Raw genomic sequence first — 22,205 nt, forward strand, 5'->3', positions numbered from 1 at the left:
GAGCTGACCAAATTCAGAGAGAAATGTCTTACTTTGGAATAGGAAACTGCAGAATTAACCAAGATCTGTATCACAAACCAACTTCAAACATGTAAAATAAAATCACCAAATGAAGGATTTAATGTTGGGTTCCTCAGATTTCTACCATGCTGACAGTTCCTGTGATTAAAAAAGCCACGAATCTTGTTCTCAGAAATTCATTATGTAGCATTATACACTAAAATACAGGATGCTGTTATACAACAGAGCATCTGGGGAGATTAACCCCGATTTAAAAAAAAAAAAAAATCTCTGGGAAAAGCAGCTATTTAATAGAACAAGGATGACGGCAGAATAAACTACCGGATTTGTGCAATTGAATCAAGCTGGATGTTAGGAAGTATTATTTTACCAAACAACAAATCAAACAGAAATACCTACCTTGATCCTAAGAGACACTGAGAACTAAGCTCCCAGTAATTTCCTACAAAAAAAATAGAAGAGTATCTGTACAGAGAAAGAGGACTAAAATGACATGGAACATTCAGGAATATGTTTCTTCACAGTACCGAAGAAAAGGAATTCAGGGAAGCCTCGTAGGCGCATGTCCTGAGAGACATGCTGAACGTGAACAAAGAGCAGTCGAACCCACGTTGCAATGACAGTTGTGGGCAACCACAGGGACGAGAGGTCAGGAGGAAGACACTGCCGAGCCAAGAGCAGACTGGAAAAGCCTTTGGCTGGGTTGGAGATAAAAACTGTGTAAGGGTTGTCTTCATATGTTGTAAAGCTATCCTTCCACTACCTGTAGTAACTTCAAGGCTCGATCTCAACACACAGTTAGATAATTTCTGTACTACAGCTCTATTTCACCATTCTGAAATTCTACATAAACACTACATAATTAAAACAGCTAAAGCTTTTCCTGACAGTTTTCTTGCATTCAAATATATGTGCTCATTCTTCCAACTATGGAGCATCATTAGTACTTGCAAAAAGTCTGCTCCTTGCACTAAACAGAATTGCTTAGCTGATCTATAAGGCATTTACAGTAACTGCTTTTGGGTGCAAACAAAGCAGTCTTTTTTTCTTTTTTTTTTTCACTTTTTTCAGTAAAGTGTCAGAACTGTCAGAAGTATCCATTAACACAGAATTTGTCCAAGAAGAATGCTATCATATTGCTGTTATTACAGGAAAGACAAGAAAAGTAATCTCAGACAAGGACATATGACTTGGCAGACATGCGAAGCAGATATCAGCCTAATATTCCAAGAACAAACTTTACTGCCAGCAAGCTGACAGCTACAGTTCATGCGCATCTGCTGTTTCCCATGAACTCCATTTTGCAGAAGTGTGAAGTTAGACACTTAACAATTCTGTCAAGTTAAGACATTAAAGAAAAAACTCAGTACTCTGAATCCATATTAAAAAAAAATTTAATATGTTTTTTTCCAAGATCTAATATATAAATGCAATGGTAATAATGTACTTTTCTTTTGTAAGCTTGGATGAAATATATTGAAGTCCACTTTTCGAATATTACATAAATAATCATCTAACGCAACCTAGAAAAGAAGAAAAAAGCTTAGTCCATATGGTGCACACAAATGATTGGGCATTAGTTTAAAAAGCAATACATGAAACCGAACGGGGAACCACAAAAGGGCTCGACAGTTTGCCTGTTTCATTAAACGGTAGCATAACCATCGCATTCAAAGGATATTAAAAAGGCAAGCCTTGTGAAGAGAAGCATTATTTTTTTTACTAGATCAATCAGAAAATTATAAAAATAGACAAGATTTTGGGTCCCTGCATCAGAACGATGGTCTACGAATACAGAGACATCTTGGGCAAAATTATATAGTTAAAGAAGAAGGAAGTGTTGATCAAAACTACGAAGTTCCAAAGTCAGACACACGTTATGATATTCGGAAGTTTTAGGTATTGCATCCTCCCAAAATGGACACATGAAGCATTAGTTAACCATGCTTAATTTGATATTCTACTCTTCACAAACACATTAGTACAGAAATGAGTCCATCACTTAAAGAGTGCATGATATCACACCCACCGTACACAAAAAAGCAGGGTATGCCTTCACAGGAACTTTCTTACTGAAAGATCTAGCCTGAAAGTAAATGGGGTAAGGTGGGAGAAAAAAAAAAAACAAAAACAAATGTACTTATCAGGAGAATTTAACATTTCACATTACACATCAAGCACCATCTATAATGGTTAGAGCCAACAGACTGTATTACGAGCTTCGTCCCTTTTTATTTTGACATCCTGAAACTATCATTTTTCACCACGTGCAAGCCAGCACCATCCCTCACTGTACACAAAAGTAATTACACAGAAAGCATGCAATACTGGGAGAGGCCTGCTGAAATTCTTACCTGCTTTTACCTTACAATTTACATATAATAAACCAATGTAAATTAGCATCCCTTGTTCCAACAAAGTTCCAAGTTGCATCTGATAAATATGGTTTAACACTTTTTTCCCCCTGCCGAATAACTCTTTGCATCCCAAGAGACAAAAATGATGGAAGACCAGAAATGCATTTCTCTGAGTGCATCTTTTTGGTGCAGTGTTGCCATCAGTCCCAGAAGTCCCATTATGCTCCATTTACATTTATGGGACTCTGAAAGGATCTCACTGCCTCAGGTCCTCAGTATCTATGTATAAACAGAGTCTAAACCATGGCTGAATCAAATCTACAATTTAAACCCATGTACAACTCAGCTACATCTAACAGAGTTGAAGCAAATCTTCCTGTATTGATTATTTATAAATACAAAATCCCTCCTTGTTTTGCCTTTTCTTACAGGTTAAGCAAACAAACAAACCAACCCTTTATGAATACTGATGAGCATGCATGAGTTTCTGTTAGTTTTCCATGGATCTTTCCAGACAACTGAGAAAATCAGGCTGAAACTTTACAAGGGAAAAATACTGAATCTTTTCAGAAGGGAAATAATTGTAAAACTTTGAGATGTAGTAACATGTGTATGTGTACATAAATATATAAAAAAGGAAAATGCTCTTCCCTGATATAACGCTCTTTGCCTTACTATTATTAATTGAGATGAAAAAAAAAAAAAAGTAATCTTGCTTGAACTTCTTAACCCAGAATGGGCTGCGTGTCACTCAGAAAGCATGTTATCTTCCTTGGTAAATTGAGTCCATAATGATCTAGCATAATTGAGATAAACGCAAAAACCCGAAAGGAAACCTTCTTTGTAAAGAGGAATGGGGGAGGGTGTGCTTAAGAGAAAGAGGGGGACCATGTAAATGTATTCGCAGGCTTTCAAAAGGATCACTGTGGGACTGACAAAGCACTTTCACTACATGCTTTTATTCTAATAAAACACACAATTCCTAAAGAAAACTGCAATCTTCGTTATCTTATTTTGCCCTCTGCTGGTCATCAGTTGCAGTATCAGGAAGAGCTGACCACACTTCAGAAACTTTTCTCCCAAGATTAAGTGCCACATTACTATAATATGCTTCATATAATATCGCTGAGACTTAATTTAGAATTTGAGGATTATGTTTCTTCTGACTGTGAAAGGGGGCTGGTAACTGTTACTCTCAATCTCCAAAATATGTGGTTTGTGCGATTGCTGAGATTGGTGAAACCTCTCTGCAGGTGTAAACTTTACCCTACCCTGCAATTCCAACTAAGACAGAGGGTAAGTGGCTGAAAAGACCCTCAGGCAAAACAAGATGGTGATTTTATACAGCAGAACAGATGCATTTAAAGGCACCAGCCCATAACATTCACCTAAAGTCTTGAAATACCCAGCAAATGTTGCCAGCAAAAGCCCATTTCATCCATTAGGGGAGAAAGTATCCTTATCCTTGCATTAACAAAGACCATCTGATTATCAAGAAGACTAATACCCTGTTATTACTGCCAGTTATTGCCAGTTCAAGTGATGTGAACACTCTAGAGATCCTGCACTGTCAATTATTCTTCACTGATGTGATGCAGGCTGGAAGCAAGCATTCGGTGAAGATTTTTTTTAATTTTAATCAAGATGATATAGCCCATCCATTAAAAAAAAAGGGGGGCAGGGGCAATGGTGCCAAGATCAACATTCAGTCAAATGAAATGCTAATGCTGCCCTAATCTGGTTTCCTTGTGTTTATACTTTTCTGTATAGTCTGCAATTACATGATCACATTACATATTTTCCACAGGACCCTCCCAACGCATAACAAGGGCAGGGCTCTAGGAATGGAGTGGGAAGGAAGGGGGGGTAAGGTTCTGCCTGTTCTCTTCAGAAGCTGGCTGGCGTGTTAGGAGCCAGGGGAACCAACGCGCTAAGAATTATCAAGTTATCTGAAAGGCTCTGAAGAACTGAATTCTCTCCCTGCTTCTATCCTTAAGTTTCCATGCAATACCAGCAACCAAATTTTAAACAGCTGGACAATAAATGCACACTGCTCATTTTCCATCCCTGATATGAGGCATTTCAGGCCAGGCACTGGGCATTTTTCTAAGCCACAACTGCAACCAAAGTCAATGGGTTTTATACACTGTGCATTATGGGTTGAGGGGTGGGGAATAAAAAAGGAAAATCAACATATTTCAGCTTGAACAGTGATAGTGGACAGTTTTGACCTTGAATTTTCTTTGTCTGTTTCCTGCTTCTAAATGGAACAAACAGTTTCCTTGGGCACATGACAACAAAAACTGAGGCATCAAGTGAAACAACATGAACAGGAATGCATTAAATGCAAATTATAAATACTCTGTATTAAAAATAAAGCCCAAGGCTACATATTATTAATAAAAAATATAAACATTAATCAACTAACTTACCACTGACTGAAAAAAGTAGGGATGCCTCATTTTATCTTCAGAAAAATGAAGAAGGGCTCTCCTACTATCTCTACTGCATAAAATACTGTGATCACAGGTAACATTATAATTGAGGACTACATTAATGGTGTAAATGCAGAGATAAATCTGGCATTTCTTTACTTTGAAGTTGTATCTTTTCAGACTACCTTGACTGGTAGTATTGGGTGCAATACTCAAAGTATATGTGTATGTGTACTTGTAGACATAAGAAACTCTTTACAGTGCTTCTTGCAAGTTTTGTTTTTCCAGATAAAGGCAGACGCAGCACTGCTGATGAAACATTCTTTTGCTTTTGTATTATGTACCAACAAGCAATTCAGAGTGTAGCTAAAGTAAGAGCACAAAAGAAAAACAGAGTAGGACTCTGCAGTTCTTGAGGATTCATTATCCACTGTTCCAAGCAAATACAGTCTTTTCTAATTCACTTGGCTGTGAATCAGAAAAGAAATAAACAGAAAGCACCTTTCCCAACATAGCTTTGATCATGGCTGGTCATGTTAGGGAATGATTCCCTCCTCCCACACACACCAACCAGCAGTTGAAGGCAACATGCTCTGCTCTCCTGGCAGCCATTCCACTGTGCTATGAAATGCCATATGCAGAAGTGCTTTCTATGGTGCTGATCCCATGCTGGAACATAGTGCATTTATAAAATTCTGCTTGAAGTTTCTCTCCCAGTAATACGGCTTTTAGGCAGTATTTATGTATATACAATTGGACCTGGCTGTAAGTAAACTACCTCCTGTACATACAGATAAATATAATATTCATACAGAAGTAGTTGTAATACTTGAAGGTTTTGTGTGTTGTTTTTCTTTTTCATTTAAACTCTTAAAGTAATTAAAGGTAAAATATTTGAAATTAAGTATGCAGCTGTGCGTCTTCTAACAACACATATGCACAATGCTTTCTGAAGATTAGCATCAATTATGTTTATTTAAATAAATAAAAGGGAAGGAATCTCACATGTTCTAGATGAATATGGGCCTGGCTGGCAATGTCATAAATTACATCTCTCACATTTTTCTCTTGCTTGCCTCTTATGAAATCCTCTTGTGAAACTCCATGCTAGACGTAGGAAGGAAAATAAAAAAGAGAAAAATCCTCAATAAATACCAAGTTTCCATTTTAGCTTCTCAAAAACCTGTCCCAGCAACTAAACTAATGACACAAGACTGAAACAGCCTAAATGTTTTGCCACTGCCCTCTCCTTTTTTATTTCCTTTTTTTTTTTCTCAGTCACTTGGACAAAAAATTTAAAGAAAACAAAGAGAACAAGCTGGTACAGACTCTCTCTGAATTAGTTCCCTAAATACTTTGTGGTCAGTCAGATAACCAAGTCATATTTTAAAGTTTTGGGAATTTAGATCAGTTTTGATGCCCAATTTTTAAAACCATAATCCAAGAATTGATATTAAGCAGAAGAAAGCCAGCAACAGCTAACATAGAAGCCATGCTGTCTTGGGATTGGTGCACACTACCAGGCTTGTAAAACAAACAAACCAACCCACCCCCCCACCCCCCAAAAAAAAAGAAAACAAAACCACACAGCAAAAAAAACAAAACCACCAAAATAACCCAACCCAAAACTCACTCTTTGACTATAGCGACCAATGTAAGACATAACATGGTATATTCATAATTGAACCAGTTGCCTGTTCTTCTCAACTACACTCAGACATGCGAAAGCTGTACAGAGGTAGGCAGGCAGGCTTCACAGGAGAGACAGACTCCGGTAGAACTCTGCAATACTTGCCAGAAGCTGAAATGCTTAGAAGATGCTCAGTCTGCCCAGAAGGGATGCAAGCTGTTTCTACAGTTTCACTGTAAAACACCTTCCATGGCAAGGAACGACTGTGAATTTTCAGGCTAGGTTTGAAAAGCTAAAAATTTGGAAGTCCTCCCATACCATCCAATCCCAGAAGGGCTGAAAACAGGGTGCAGTTCCTTTCTGCAGTCTTATAACCCTGACCTATATCAGCATCTACGTTTTTTGCAACTACCTAAATTACTAAACTTCAGATCAAAACTTTCAATTGTATTGAAATTATATTCACAAAATACTAACACTACTGCCTTAAGCATCACCATAATTACATAAATTGTGGTTAAGTATAAAAAGAACAGCATTAACATTTAAAGATAAAGATTGGAGATGAAGGAGTAACAGCTGAGATGCCTACAGATCTAGCCAGAGAACATTAGCAGAAAAATTTGAGCTTTAATCCCATTTTACCCAAATTGCAAGAACTGCTAAATTACAATGCAAACTAGGTGTATAGTTTAAATTGGAGTACTATACCATTTCCTATGGCAATGTATGGAGAGTATGCTTATAGCCACCAAATATGTACCCAAAAAAAAAAACCCCAAAAACCTGAAAACCAAAACCACCAGCACATTGATGAAAAGGTAGTAAAGAGAAGGTTGTTCAGAAGTAAAATTTCTCACAGTGCCTCCTTTCTGGGGATAAGAAAAGAAAAAATACAAAACCAACAGAAAAAACCCAAAACCCAGTCCCCATTCCATACATGTATTTCTATACATTAATGGAGAAAATACTGAAAGCTAAAATACTAGTACATTTCATTTAAAAAAAAATATTAAAAAAAAAACCCAGAAACACTGGAGTTTCATGAAGGTCACTCCTCTCACCTCCCAAAAGATACAGAACCACGACAATGGCATATTACTAAGTCACAGCAGAATGAGTTAAAATAAAGAAAAAAGGTGTTCCGTTTCTGGAATAATAACTTACGATCTCATATCTAGTGTTGAGATACAGAGTTAGAAACACTATACTGTTCAATTCCAGACAACTTGCCTCTCCTTACCAACATACAAATGTCCATGGGAAGAAAGACCTTTTGTCTTGTACTGTGATAAGGAGTTGCTCTTAAACAGGTAACTATGCCTTGCGCTTTCCCAATGTGACTGGCTGCATGGTCGGCATGGATGTCCCTCACACCTAAAATTGCAGAAATAATATGTTTAGAAACACATTGCCAGGACTTTTGAGGGGTATAATCTTCCCTGATGCATATCACAGTCATATTTAAGGAAAGCTAAGTGCATTGGTCCACGATAGAACTGCCTTTGTTCATAAATTGCCTTGAGATCTCAGAGGTGCAAAGCAGTAGGCAAATTCGTTGATTTCCACATTCAGAAGCAAGATGCCTCTTAGCATTGTTGCAGTTTCTTAGTAGAGCGGCACCTATTCAGATATAATACACCAGTACACAAACTCATTTTCATTGGCATGTCCTCCCTCAGGATAACAGCATTCCAAGATCTGTTCTTCCTGCCAGAAAAATCATTGAAGTGTGAGATTCCTGACAAGCATTAATGCTTACAGCATGTTTTCATGATTAGCTGCAGCTGATTCAGCAGTGTACTGAAGCCAAAGACGATGGTCCTACACTTTCCCCCCGAACCTGTAGTTCTGCCACCTCCCTTGTGCTGTCAGGGACAATGAGACAGTGGCAGCAGCATTGCAAATTGAATCAGATGCAATGGAAAACTAACTTCAGTTACTGCATGGCACACAACTGTAAGAACGGAAAGAATAGGGAAATGAGTGGGGCAGAGCAGCACCATCACTCTTCATGGCAAGACCATACAAGATTGGCTTAGACTGATAATAAAGCCATAATGTTTTCACAGGACTGACCCAGGATAAAATGAAAATTTAAAGAAAAATTGAAATTAAAATTCACAAAAGCTCTAACAGAAGCAGCATTCTACAAAGAAATGAGGATACAGGAATTACAGACTGATGAGCCTAACTGACACCTGAAAATGATACTGGTCATACCACACTCACTACCCAAGCCTGCCTGAGCCTTTGTGAAACAGTGGCTATAGGCAGATTACATGGACTTATTTTGGCAATGGAAGCAGAAAGCAGAGTGTGGCTTGGAGGAATCAATGGATATAACTTACCGATACTGACTGAGCAGCTCAGGCTTTACGTATAACTAGGAATTTAAGGGCGAGGGGGAAAGGTCCAAGAGTTAGCAGTACTCATGCTCAACCTGGGAATATATCCCAAAAGTGAGGTTCTGAAAAGGTTTAACAAAATTATTGCGTAGTACCAGACTCCTAACTACTGAAGCAATGAATCAGCGCAATATTAATATTTTTAAACGACAGGAGCTGGGAGGAAGTACCAGGACTTCAGATGTCAAATTTATCAGTCAAAATGAGCTTGACAAAAGAAGTAACCCAAAATCAGTAAGCATAAAGCAGCACTACTACTAGGAGAGATACACACAAACTGGAGACAGGTGAGGGATAAAGTAGCTAAACAGGACAAGAAACTTAGCAAACATGACTTGTAATGAAACCAGGTCCCCCTAGTCTAGAAAAGACTGCTGATGGGAAACACAAAGGAAAGGACCGTGTTCAATTAATTTCTCCACTTGTGGGAAAAAAACCACAGAAGTTAACTGTTTAATATGCAGTGAAAGAGATTTTTGCTTAGGTATTTAGTTACACTGGTATATTTAAGAGAAGTTAAACATGACAATAGGGCACATAGAAAATCCAGAGCCCCCCCCAATAGATTTTCAGGAAGAGGATCATCTGACTTGTATCAGGAGTGACCCAAGCATGACTGAACTTCTTCAGGATCAAAGACATTTCTCAGAATGGAAGACGCTGGTATTTCTCATACTCCTACATTTCTTCAATCAGAAGATCAAAAAGACACTTGCAACATGTCACTGATTTCCTCCTGAGGAAGTGAACATCAGATGTTAAGAGATAGGTTCCTCATTTCTTCCTAAGAAGAATGTGCTCACCATATCCCTCTTTACTTTTTAAACTCTTTCAAACTCAGCATTGGCCTTCTATCAGACTACTACAATAAGCTAAAGGAAAATATTGCTACTACAGTACTAAATACTACTAAATAACACTACTTCTCACACTTCTTTTACATCTGAGCTCATATAGGGAATATTTCCATAATGCAACAGACATCTAAAAGAAAGTCACCCTTTTCTTCACTGCAAACGAACAGTTCGTTCCCAATCTGTGACTCTCATATTAGACATGACACAGATACTGGCTCTTAAACACAAAGATCATATCATCTTTATTACATTTTTTCTAGCTACTCAATTATTCACAGTTAACCTACTTTTAGGAAGAGGAGACCCAAATTTACAACATCGCTAAGGGAAGTTTATAGGTTGGGAAGTCAGCCGTTTCAAGATAAACAGTGTACATCACTACAATATAGAACAACAGCTGCAGAATAACTACAGCACTTTGTGTTCTGAGAAGTGGGACAATCAGAAAATACAGTGAAGAGTTGAATTTACCACACTTTGTAATAGGAGCGAGAAAAGACAAAACAGTGTTAAGCAACAAAGAACAGAGCAGTAGGAAACCAGACTTCAAGGAGCTTTCCGCTGAGGAGCTTCTAAGGAAAGTACATAGTTCTAGGACAGGTGCACCAAGATTCCAGATTTATGGTTAAGCATTCAAAAGATACCTGAAGTATTACGTAAGACAACTTCTACTGAAATTTAACGCCAGTGGATAGAGAGTGGGCTTTTTGAAACATAAATAAATACTGCACTAATGACTCATCAACAAAATAAAATAAGGGAAAAAGGCCTACCCAGCATTTCCAAGGTGAGGTACAAGAGAGCACTCTGAGTGTTCTCAGCATACGTTTCAAGCTCCTGGATGTTACGGTATGCTCTATCATCCAAATTCTTCTCCTGTAATATAAACACAGAACTTCAGTAAAATGTAAACGTAACTGCTATTTGTACAAGTTTATTACTACAGTCAGGTCAGCCTAACCCACTATTAGAAAAAAAAATTACAAAATTAAAGAGATGGAAAGATGGTATAAACTCAGATAGAAGTAGTCATTAAAGCTTACAGCACATCTAACATAACCAAATAACTACATGCAACTACAGCCAAGTCTGGTTACTGGAGCAAATAAAACTTTTGCAATAATAAGAAATAAGAATGCTTCAAAAAGATCCAGCTGAAACAAAACATCATACGGTACTCTTACATTACGGGGTTGCCAATTTTAATACTTCATTTGCATTTGAAGCACAGAGAAATTTAGATAAATAGAAATGGTTTTTTTAGAACATGCACAAAAATCAATCCATCAAGTACACACCTGAGTTTCAAAGTCATATGCAAATACCCCCAAAAATATAGCATCCTTCATCATTCTTCCTCTCCTAGTGGCTTTTGTGGTAAAATATGCCAGTCTTAATATTAAAAATCAGTCTTAAGATTAAAAAACTCTGAAGTCTTTCACAGCAACGACACTCCGCAAGTAACTGACCATCAATTTTCTCAAAGTATAACTTCATGAGACACTAGCTTTAGCAGCAAAGCTAGCTTAAGAAATTCCTGCCCTCAGTTATTCAGAGTTGGTAGCAGCACCACTGTACCAGTGAAATTCTTCCTCTTGTTTTTCCCAGAAAAACGGTGGTAATTTTAAAATTAATCTGATTTGAATGCTTCCATTTACAACACTGCTTAGAAAAAAACTACACAGACACGGTAAGGAGAAGCAGTGTGGCAGAAAGGTTCAGACAGGTTGTTTAATTTTTGAGATTTTATATCCATGACTCATCACAAGAGAAGGCTATTTAGGGGCAAAATTGGAATGGTAAGAAAAGAGGTGAGGAGGAATAAGATGATGCCAATGATGTAGGTTTGTGCAACTTGTTGCAATATGCAAGATGTCCTTTCTCTTGGGGCAGGATTGGAATCGTGCAAAAAGAGACGATGTATGGGTTTCCCTTCTTGCATTTCCATTCCTATTAAATGGAAATTAAACGAAATTTTTATTAAATATTTTCCAGAATTCTTAACAGTTGCCTATGGAGACCTTACTACTTAATCCCATAGGATGGAGCTTCTCTCACTTACATAGAGAAAGGTATCTAACCGTAACTCCCAATGGATCACCTCTAGGTGTAACCACTTCAAATCAGGAATAGAGACCAGCAACAGCAAACATGAGCACAGATACACTGGTTATCAGAGCAGGGAACAAGAAAGATGTCCACTCACAAACTACATCTATTTTACAGCAAAACTAAACAAAGGATACTATTAGCTGTTTTGGCCAGAAAGAGCTGAAATTATGAGTGGAGGTATCAAAACAGAATTAAAAGGAAATATAGCAGTACCATTCTTAAAGAGAAACACTACTATTTGGAAAAGATTAATTACTTAAGCTTTTGTTTTAAACACAAGCACATAAAATTAAGGGGGAAACACCACATACAACTAAAAAGAGAATCAGACCTTGAATGGTAAATACTTACTCTTTCATCAATGATCTTCATGAACCACATTTTAGTCAAGTTATGCCTCTTGACAGCCTGAAAATTATCAAATAAGACATCCATGTTAACGTATACAAAGTGACGGTAGTACTGCATTCTGAAGGTTGAAATAAATTTTAGATAATCCTTTTCTTACAAGGATTGTATTCCCTGTGTTAAATCAAAGTGGCATGTCAGTGGAAAATCATAGAATCATATGATTGGCTTCTTCAAATACAAAAATTTTCAACTGGCATTTGTTACACAAATGTTGTACACAAAAAATGAAATCTTGGACATCAAGCCAGTTAACCAAAAGCATTTATTTAAAAATACTTTTGGAGGTTATTTATTCTTTCATGGAGTCATAAGTTCCCACAAAATATTTGCAGGTTATTATGCTCACTTTTCAAAGAGAACAGAGTTTCCTCTAGAGTCAAGCAATACAAAGATTTCCCCTGTAAATTTTCAAGAAAACATCAGTACAACATACCAATACATATTGTAAAGACAGCACCCTGACAAAGTAACATACCAAGTATTATGGTTTTGTTTAAAAAAGTATCCCACAGCATTTCATATTGACACATTCTTCTTTTGGCTCTTATCTTGTATTTGACTTCCTTCCCATACCACTTCATTCTATCAGCTTACCTTCAATCCTCTTACACACACTAAATTTTGTAGATCACACTGTCAGAAAGATTATAGTCACACATATAAATATTTATAAACAAAACTTATGGAGCACATTTCTCACAATCTTAGCCTTCATAGCTCACTTTCAACTTCTTTTCATCCATTATACTTGTAAATATTTTTTCAAGGTTTGACAAGACTAGATTTTCTTGTTGATTCAACAAGATCTGCTTGAGGAAGTACCTGGTATGTGAAAAGGCAAATTTTAAATTACAACTACACATGTCAGTTTTGCTTCTCACTTGTTTGTCTTGAGTATCATTTCATAAATGAAATCCTTGAAATAGTTACGGGTCAAGACTTAAAGCACCAAACTGAGTTCTGCTAAATTACCCAATTTGTACATTACATCCATTTTAAGCTACCTTCATTCAAACACACAGGTCTTTATTTTGCAGAAGTTCTGAAAATTGGCTTCTTCCACAGAAATAAAAGGAGAATTAGGCCTCACTTTTCTTCTGTTCAAAATGGACACATAAATAAGAATAAATGATACAGTTGCCACATAAGTGTATATTACAGTCACTGAAAGTTGAGCTATTAATAATTCTAGAAATACTATTAAAGGCTATATTTTATACTTTACTAGTGCATGAAACTCCTGGAATCCAAATGTGAGTATTCTGGGATATACAAAACCTTGGGAACACATTTAACATGATAAATCAGTATTTCTTCCGGAAAATAAAAATTGTCCTCATACAAAGTTAAAAGCAAGAAAAGAATACGCATAAAATACGCTGTGCAAAAGACATGCTAATTCTATTAACATCTCTGCAATAGTTGTGAGCTAAAGTGTCTTCCCAAATCCTTCTTTCTAAGAATTACAATGACATTCTTGAACATTTGTGAAGCTGTGCTCTTCAAATATCATTCATGGGGTCGTTCTTGGGGTATTTGCTGAAACGTAGAAATAAAATCACATCTTGAGTGCAAAGGTCACCAGCTTAGTTTGGATTGTTAGTTCACTGCAGTGCTCTGCAGTGTTCAGAGCTATCAGAGCTCCTAGAAATACTTTCTGAATTATTTTTAACATCTTATTTCACAACCAGTTCTGTTTGGATTGTCTTATATTGGTCTTCCTTTAGGGAAACCAAATGTAAGGTGAAATCTTATGACAGAGATAGGCCAATTCTTTCTTCCACTTCAAAATCAATTTTCTGTTTTGTGAGAAAGGACTATGACTGTCAGTCTTAGCTGTTGGAAAGGGTTGCAATTGTTATCTCAGTATCCAAATTATTTACATCTGAATGTTGTGCTGGTTTTGGCCGGGGTAGAGTTATATTTATTCATAGCAGCTTGTATGGGCCTATGTTTTGGATTTGTGCTGAAAATAGCGTTGATAACACAAGGATGTTTTAGTTGCTGCTGAGCAGTTCTTACACAGCATCAAGGCCTTTTCTGCTCCTCACACCGCTCCACCAGCAAGCAGGTTGGGGGTGCATGAGAAGTTGGGAGGGGACACAGTTGGGACAGTTGACCCCAACTAACCAAATGGATATTCCATACCGTAGGATGTCATGTTCAGCAATAAAACTAGGGGGAAGGTTGGTGGGGGGAACCACTGCTTAGGGACTGGTTGGGCATTGGTCAGTTGGTGGTGAGCAATTGTTTTCGTTTGCATCCCTTGTCTTTTTTGGGTTTTATTTTTCTCTCTGTGTTATTTTTTTCCTCTTTTTCTTACAATTTTTGTTATTGCTGTTATTATTTCTTTTTAATTATTGAACTGTTTTTATCTCAACCTTCGATTCTCTCCCCCATCCCAACAGGGGGGTGAGTGAGCAGCTGTGTGGTGCTTAGTTGCCTACTGGGGTTAAACCTCGACAATGTTTGGGGGTTTTTATAAGTTACTGTTCTGCTAATAAATATTTCCACCCCACACTGATACAGACACAACCAGCCTGAAATTAGAAGTGGTCAAAAGAATATATACAATCATATCCAAAACTAACTTGTACCTAACCCACTCAATCAGACAACTAAATGTGAGGATATCTTCAGAAACAAAAATAAGTTAAGCTACACTAAAGCAAGTTCCTCCTTGGTAAGGAGACAAAAGCATTTTGGGAGGAAACGGTCTTGTTCCTGGGAAGTTTGCCATATGCTGGAAGAGAGACAGGAGGAAGGAAATAAAAAGCAAAGGCACAGCCAGATTGACATGCATAATGACCAATTCTGCATTTTAATGTCTGCATTAAAATATTACCCTAGGTGCATCTTCAGCTCCCATAATCAGGGTCACAACATTTGCCAAGTCTTCATTCTAACTGTACGCTTTGTTGTAGCTAAAGCACACACTAAGATTATCTGAGCTGGAGACACCTATGAATAGCTCTCGTCCTCCTAAAAGTGACTGCAACAGGTGTTTTTCCTTTATTTTACTTCTTGGCTTTACCTATGTTTTCTCTTAGTTAAACAAACTGTATCTTGTTTAAATTCCAATTTTAATCTAAACATGAGTGTTGATAGACAGGAACAAATGTTCACTTATGCTTTATTTCACATTTGAAGGAAGAAGAGTCAGGGAGAAGACACAGTTTCAGCACTGACAAAAATCACTGAAAGAGGATTTGGAAAGGATTCGTTTTTGTGGTCTCAAAGGCGCAACAGAGTGGATGTGAAGCCAAGATCGCAACAAGTGAAATGCTCTAATCCTGCAGAAACTGCATTGTTCTAACCCAGCATTACAGTGAGTGTCCTGCTTTTCCCAGGATTTTAACAGGAACAATGGAGATGAATACTTGGATGAAGGTTCCACGTTTCACTGTCTGTTTTCAGCAGGTCCCTAAAGCCTATAGGATCTATGTTAACTGTATTCAGCTATTGAGATCTAGACAAACTGCAGCTTCTCCTCTCCAGAAGCTCAGAGATCTTTAGTTTAAATTCAAGTTCTGATCTTATTGAGGCCTTATAGTAGCTGTTCTTTTGGAAGGTTCTAAGACTTGCTGTGGCCCATGACCCTAAGATGACAAGTTAGCAATGTATGGAATTTCCATCCCCAAAGAAATTAAAAATTCAATTCAATGTGACCTTGACAACCTAATCTAAATTTGATGTTACAAATTCTTTGAATGGCAAGTTGGACTAGATGACAACCAGATCCCTACCAACTACATTATTCTGCGCTTCTATATCAGCATCGAGGGGAAATCCATTTACACTGCCTTCAAACCTTCAATCATCCATCAAACACGTCCTAACCAGACACAAAAAGTTTTGCAAGAAAGCCTCTGTTTCTTTGGCCATGACCACCAGTGGAACAGATCTGTAGGTGTACTTTATGTGTGATGTTCTAGTGCCTGCAGAACTCAGGCATCTTGGTAAAAATAAACTGTCAAGTTCACAAGTACATTCCCTTTTACTCAATGCACTGTTAAGTTCACAAGTACATTCCCTATTACTCAATGCACACAAAAGGATCTGTGCAAAACATAATATATAAATAGAAGTCATCAAGCAACTCCTGACGCAAGGAGAAGACCATATCAAGACTCTTCCTCAGTGGATAAGCAATTGGCTAGATCGCCACACTCAAAGGGTTGCAGTCAATGGCTCGAAGTCCAAGTGGAGACCAGTGATGAGTGGTGTTCCTCAGAGGTTAGTACTGGGACCAGTGCTGTTTAACATCTTTGTCGGTGACATGGCTAGTGGGATTGAGTGCACCCTCAGCAAGTTTGCTGACAACACCAAGCTGTGTGGCACAGTTAACACGCTGGAGGGGAGGGATGCCATCCAGAGGGACCTGGACATGCTTGAGAGGTGGACCCATGCAAACCTTACGAAGTTCAACAAGGCCAAATGTAAGGTCTTGCACCTGGGTCATGGCAATCCCAAGCACAAATACAGGCTGGGTGGAGAATGAATTGAGAGCAGCCCTGAGGAGAAGGAATTGGGGGTGTTGGTTGATGAGAAGCTCAACATGAGCTGACAATGTGCACCTGCAGCTCAGAAAGCCAACTGCATCCTGGGCTGCATGAAAAGATGCGTGGCCAGCAAGTTGAGGGAGGTGATTCTTCCCCTCTACTGTGCTCTTCTGAGACCCCACCTGGAGTACTGTGTCCAGATCCAGGGTCCCCAGTGTAAGAAAGACATGGACTGTTGGAGCAGGTCCAGAGGAGGGCCACAAAGACAATCAGAGGGCTGGAGCACCTATCCTATGAGGACAGGCTGAGAGAGTTGGGGTTGTTCAGCCTGAAGAAGAGAAGGCTCTGGGGACACCTTATAGCAGCTTTCCAGTATCCGAAGGGGGCCTACAAGAAAGCTGGAAAGGGACTTTTTGCAAGGGCATGTAGTGATAGGACGAGGGGTAATGGCTTCAAACTGGGAGAGAGCAGATTTAGATCAGATATTCGGAAGAAGTTTTTCACTCTGAGGGCGGTGAGGCACTGGAACAGGTTGCCCGGAGAAGTTATGGATGCCCCATCCCTGGAAGTGTGCAAGGCCAGGCTGGATGGGGCTTTGAGCAACCTGGTCTAGTGGGAGGTGTCCCTGCCCATGGCAGGGGGGGTGGAAATAGAGTATCTGTAAGGTTCCTTCCAACCTAAACCATTCTATGATTCTACTATCCAGTAACTACATATGAAGGTCTTAGGCTTGTCCTCATACCCTATTTGCTAGTTCAGCCTCTGTGCTTAGTCTCCTGTCTTTTTGTACAGATTAATCTCTTCAGGCAGGACTAGCGCTGGCTCAGGAAAGTATACTTATGTAGTTTACTCACTATCAACTTACAGCTTACCACAATTTAGCCTGTCCTTCACCGAAACAGAAGAGAAAAAAGCAGGTGGTTCACACAGGTCTGACTCTCCAAGTAGGTCCTACCTAAATATCCTCCTTCTCCAACTCTGCTCTTTGATTGCAGGTAACTTAAAACATCACAAACAAACACAATTTACGTTATGTTTTTTATAAAATAATGCTATTAACTATGCAACACAGCACATACAAAACAACGACATTATTTCCCACAGTATTATTTTAGTTAAGTGAAGTTTAGGACAGTAAAGGTATATTTTACCCTCCATAGTTCTGTAGCAACTGGCTGATGTGGTGGGTTATCGCAGTATATATCTTCCACAGCCTCCCTCCAGAACTGCATTCGCATCAATCCTATAGTCTTCTGAGTTATGGAGTCTTTAATCTGGAAAGGATACATCTGGAGTGAAATTCACAGTGTCTTTAAGGCACTTGGTCTATCTACACTGAAGAGACAGACACAGGACACAGCCAAACTCAGCAGGGAAAGTTCTCAGTTCTGAATTTATGTTTACTCCTCATAAAGCATACGAACACCACAGAGAGTTAAAAAAAAAAAATAATCTGCCCCACACCCTGATTTTGAAACCCATGAAGATTAAGTCCTGGGCGACCCTCACGTTTACTTTCTTCCCAGAAGGAGAAGCAGTGGTAACAGCAGCAAGGGAAGGCAGCACCACAGGTTGCCAAAAGCACAACCCACAGAAGCTGATCCGGGATTTTGCTTGGTCAGCACATTTCCTGGATCGCTCCTTTCTGGCAAGCATTACCAACATTCCTGGTTGCACTGGCAGTTTCTGGCCACTTAGCAAAGGGGAGAGACTGCAGCCACTCCCCTCCCAAAACTCTCTAGTTACAAACTTCCCTCCTGGCAGCCTTTCCATCACCTAGCTTCTGCCAGCAAAGACCTGGGACTGATTATATCACCCAAGTTTTTGACCGACCTTCTACATATAGGATTCAGCTGCACTTTACCAATTCAGCCACTGCATTTGAAGGCAGGACATAGATGCAATACCGTAACAGCCTCAAGGACCGTAGCCTGTTTGTTATAATTTAATTTTAAAATGCACAACAAAGAAGAAAGTCAGAAAAACTATACACATAAACAGAATAAATTGGGGGAGGCTAGCTACTTTCCAAGGGCCATTCAAAACTAGAGGTTTGTATTGCACTATTTATTCATTGCCCCTTATAGTAAAAAAGTTAATCTCGGCAAAATAGCACCTACTAGTGTAATTTAGAATATTGAAACTGTTATTTTCCATTCCCAGAGTTCACAAATATGTGTTAATACCTGCCTGAGCCAGTTCCACATTGAAGGCTCTCAAGGCAAAAGCAGAGGTTCGAGATTCCGCAGGCAACAACAGGGAACACAGAAACCCTTCATAGTCACGCTTTCTATAACAGGACGAAAAAATAAATTTATTATTTATAGTTCTATGTAAATTTAAATTGGGTGTGCTATTGCTTAGCACTGAAGTCCTAAATAGTAGCAATAGCACTAAAATAGCAGCAATAAGTTACATAGTTCAAAACTCTTCGCAAAAGTAACCAGTTTTAAGCTTATTTTAAAATAAGACAAACTCGAAGAAAGAGGGGATGCTGTCTGAACTCTCAGTGCACCTCCCAAATCCAGATCTCAAGACATTTGGCTAAAGGTATAGAACACGGCTGTGGCAGAACTGCAAACAGAATCCAGATTGTCTTGACTTCCAGACTTCTGCTCCAAACATTTCTTTAAAAGACTGTGCTTTGGAGCTTGGCAGAAGAGCACTTGCTTAACCAGTAAGTTTTTGTTTATTGGCAACTATATTCAAAGCAGTAAAACACTGGGTCTTGGCTGTTTCACTGCAGGTAACTTGTTGCCAATCTAGAGTGAGATGCCTTTGTTTGGCCACTTGGGTGTGCCACCGAATTAAAAACAATCACAGTGCACAGAATCATAAATTGCAAAATCATACATAACTGTAGCTAACAAAAACACTTGGTCACCTCTGAAAAGCTAAATCGCTTGTTTTGAACAACATTTTGGTGTACCTTCAGATAAGCCTGTAACCTGATTCTTCATTAGAACAGGACCAGCAACTCCAAGTTTTGCCTCAGGAGTAGACAACCAGGTGTCAAGGAAAACAGTTACTCGTTTTCATGAGGTCTGCTGTTCTTACATGTACTCATATTTGTTTTGAATGCGAGCTTAAAATAGCAAAGCCAAACAAAAACCAAGGGTTATTAGGGTTGCTAATTTTAGCATCAAATAAAAAGGAAGTGAGATTTAACAGAGGTTCTTACCCCTACAATACAGGGCAGCTGATAAATAGCAAATGCTTAGAGTTTTCACAACAGTTGTGAAACTTGTTTTGGAGTTTGATGCAAACCCAGAAGCGTGAATAAAACACACAAAAAAAGAAAGATATTTGTGAATTTTAGCACGCTTTAAAGGTCACCCTTGTATTGAAGAACAGATGCACCAAACCTCCCTCAATTAAGACACTTTCTGAAAAGTATTATCAGCTCAAAACCTAGTATTTTTTTTTTCCCCAGGCTGACTGTAGTAATATCCAGTATTACCCACCCTAGGCAGAGCTGCAACGTTTATAGCCACGTTTTCCCAGCTCCAGCCACGCAGTTTGCCTGGCTGGTTCACAAAACACAAAACCACCTCTACTTCCAGAAAGGAAACAAAGAAACACATTACACAAAGTAAACAGCAGGACAATAGAGAAATTTGTCTTCCCTCTAGTAATGGTATTGGCACGTTGAGTTTGGTTTGGGTTTGGTTTTTTTTTTTCATTTTTTTTCCAAGTACTCTAAGCTTAAAAATTAGGTGTATCAAGAAATAGCTAAGAAAAAAAAAAAATCAGAAAGAAATGTGAATTTTATGTTGACAGTGGGCCCCTGGACATAACAGTAGAAAAGCAAATCTATTGAGCCTCAGCCTGTAAAACAAAATTGATATTGCTATAGATCATGTTCTACACCAACTCTCTTTGTGCATTAGGGCAAGGAACGACGAAAGGAAGGAATGACCTTAAGTCTGGTATTGAGTGTTCTTCATAGCTTCCCTCTCAAATAAGTTTACATATGAACTCACAGAGGGAAGAAAAATTCGTTACGGCCATTATTGGACTTTCAGTATAATGAAAAATTTTAAGTCTTAAAAAGAATTTCTTCCATGTTACAAAACTCCATAATAACGTCAATTCACAAGCTTGTCTTCCAGAGCAGACATTATAGACAGCAAGAGACAGAAAAATTACCTGCTAGGGAAACATATTTTTAATCAAATAGCTTAAAGCTACTTGTAAAAGAGTTACTTAACCTAAAAAGGAAAACCCCAAAGAAAGGACATCTTGCATATTGCAAAAAGTTGCACAAATCTACATCATTAAAGCATAACTCACTTGTTCTTCCTAATGTGTCAGAGACTCAAATTCAGGACTGGGGAGTTGCTGATGTCTGCAGAGCCTCAAGTGTTTTATTTCTGTTTAAATAGTAACTCCTTCCTCTTGTGTTTTTTTTTTGTAACTTATGATTTTCATGCAATATGAGAGCTACTGTGAACAGCAGCTTCAATTAAGTGATGCCAAAAGCAAAACCACCTTTCATTTTATTATTCTGAACGCTTGTGTATTTTTATAAGTAGTCCTTTTTATGATTTAACAAAAATAACCAGAGAAAAATTTAAATTCAACCATCTCAGCTTCTGTGCCTTGGAACCTAACAATTCTGTTCACAGTTGTTTGTTACCGAAAACATTTTCCCTATATATTACACCTGTATACACAGCCTCTGATCTCTTGAGTAACAGGTAAACAAATCCTGGCTAGAATAACCAGGAAAACAAAGCTGTAATCTGAAGTTTTATCAAGGAAAATGCAACCTGGCTATGCATTCTGTTGCATCTGTAAAGGTCTGTCGCTTGGTGCTGCAACAGCCTTCTCCTTGCTTTCATCAACCACCTAGGACAACTGTATCCAAAGAGAAAGTATTCAAGTCTTTTGGTACAGACTTATTTATTTTTTTTACTTTGTACCTCTGAACCCTTGTGGACCAGAAAGCAGCATGTTGTTTACGGCCCAGGAGCCAAGCAGGAAACGTTGCCTGCCCTGGAAGCGTCTGAGCTGCGCTCCCTGCTTCTCTTGGAGCGTTTTGGATTTGACCAAAATACTTTTGTAAACTAGACTTCCTCCCTCTCCAGTATCCAGGTCAGAGAAGGTACTGGAGCTGTCTGTCCAGCTGTCGGATTTCCTCTGCTTTTGCTCATTTTCCCAAGGAGTACTTGGGAAGCTTGGCTATTCCCAGTAGCCAAGAAGATTTGAAAGCACCTCTTATTTCCACACACCCACTTCGGTGATCTTTCTCTCCGAAAGGCCGAGACAATGAAATGGAAACGTTCAATCTTCCCGAAGAAAAGCAGCTGTGAAGGAAGCGGGGGACGGAAACTGCCGTTTACAGGTTAAATCATCCACGTAACTTAATTATTTCTCTCATTTCCGTTGCTCCCCCCGAAAAGGCCTGGCCCCAGCGCAACCTCATCCACCGGCGCCGCTCGCTTTAGGGCCGCAGGGGTTACTGCGGCG

At 38.7% G+C, this 22,205-nt stretch overlaps 1 protein-coding gene across 1 annotated transcript in view; it reads right to left on the reverse strand.

Moving 5' to 3' along the window:
- Nucleotides 1-1,400: 1,400 nt before the first annotated feature.
- The window catches only part of NDUFAF6 (NADH dehydrogenase (ubiquinone) complex I, assembly factor 6), a 26,307-nt gene continuing 5,502 nt past the window's right edge, over nt 1,401-22,205 (reverse strand). The window contains exons 2-9 of the mRNA XM_009891930.1: nt 18,924-19,023; nt 17,885-18,007; nt 12,172-12,228; nt 10,482-10,584; nt 7,687-7,820; nt 5,819-5,920; nt 2,051-2,107; nt 1,401-1,544 (exon numbers count right to left, since the gene is read on the reverse strand). Of these exons, the coding sequence (XP_009890232.1) occupies nt 1,416-1,544; nt 2,051-2,107; nt 5,819-5,920; nt 7,687-7,820; nt 10,482-10,584; nt 12,172-12,228; nt 17,885-18,007; nt 18,924-19,023 (805 nt within the window). The 3' untranslated portion in view covers nt 1,401-1,415. The remainder of the gene's footprint in view (nt 1,545-2,050; nt 2,108-5,818; nt 5,921-7,686; nt 7,821-10,481; nt 10,585-12,171; nt 12,229-17,884; nt 18,008-18,923; nt 19,024-22,205) is intronic.

Source organism: Charadrius vociferus, unplaced genomic scaffold (assembly GCF_000708025.1).
Source record: "Charadrius vociferus isolate BGI_N301 unplaced genomic scaffold, ASM70802v2 scaffold15, whole genome shotgun sequence".
In the NCBI taxonomy this organism is placed as follows: Eukaryota; Metazoa; Chordata; class Aves; order Charadriiformes; family Charadriidae; genus Charadrius; species Charadrius vociferus.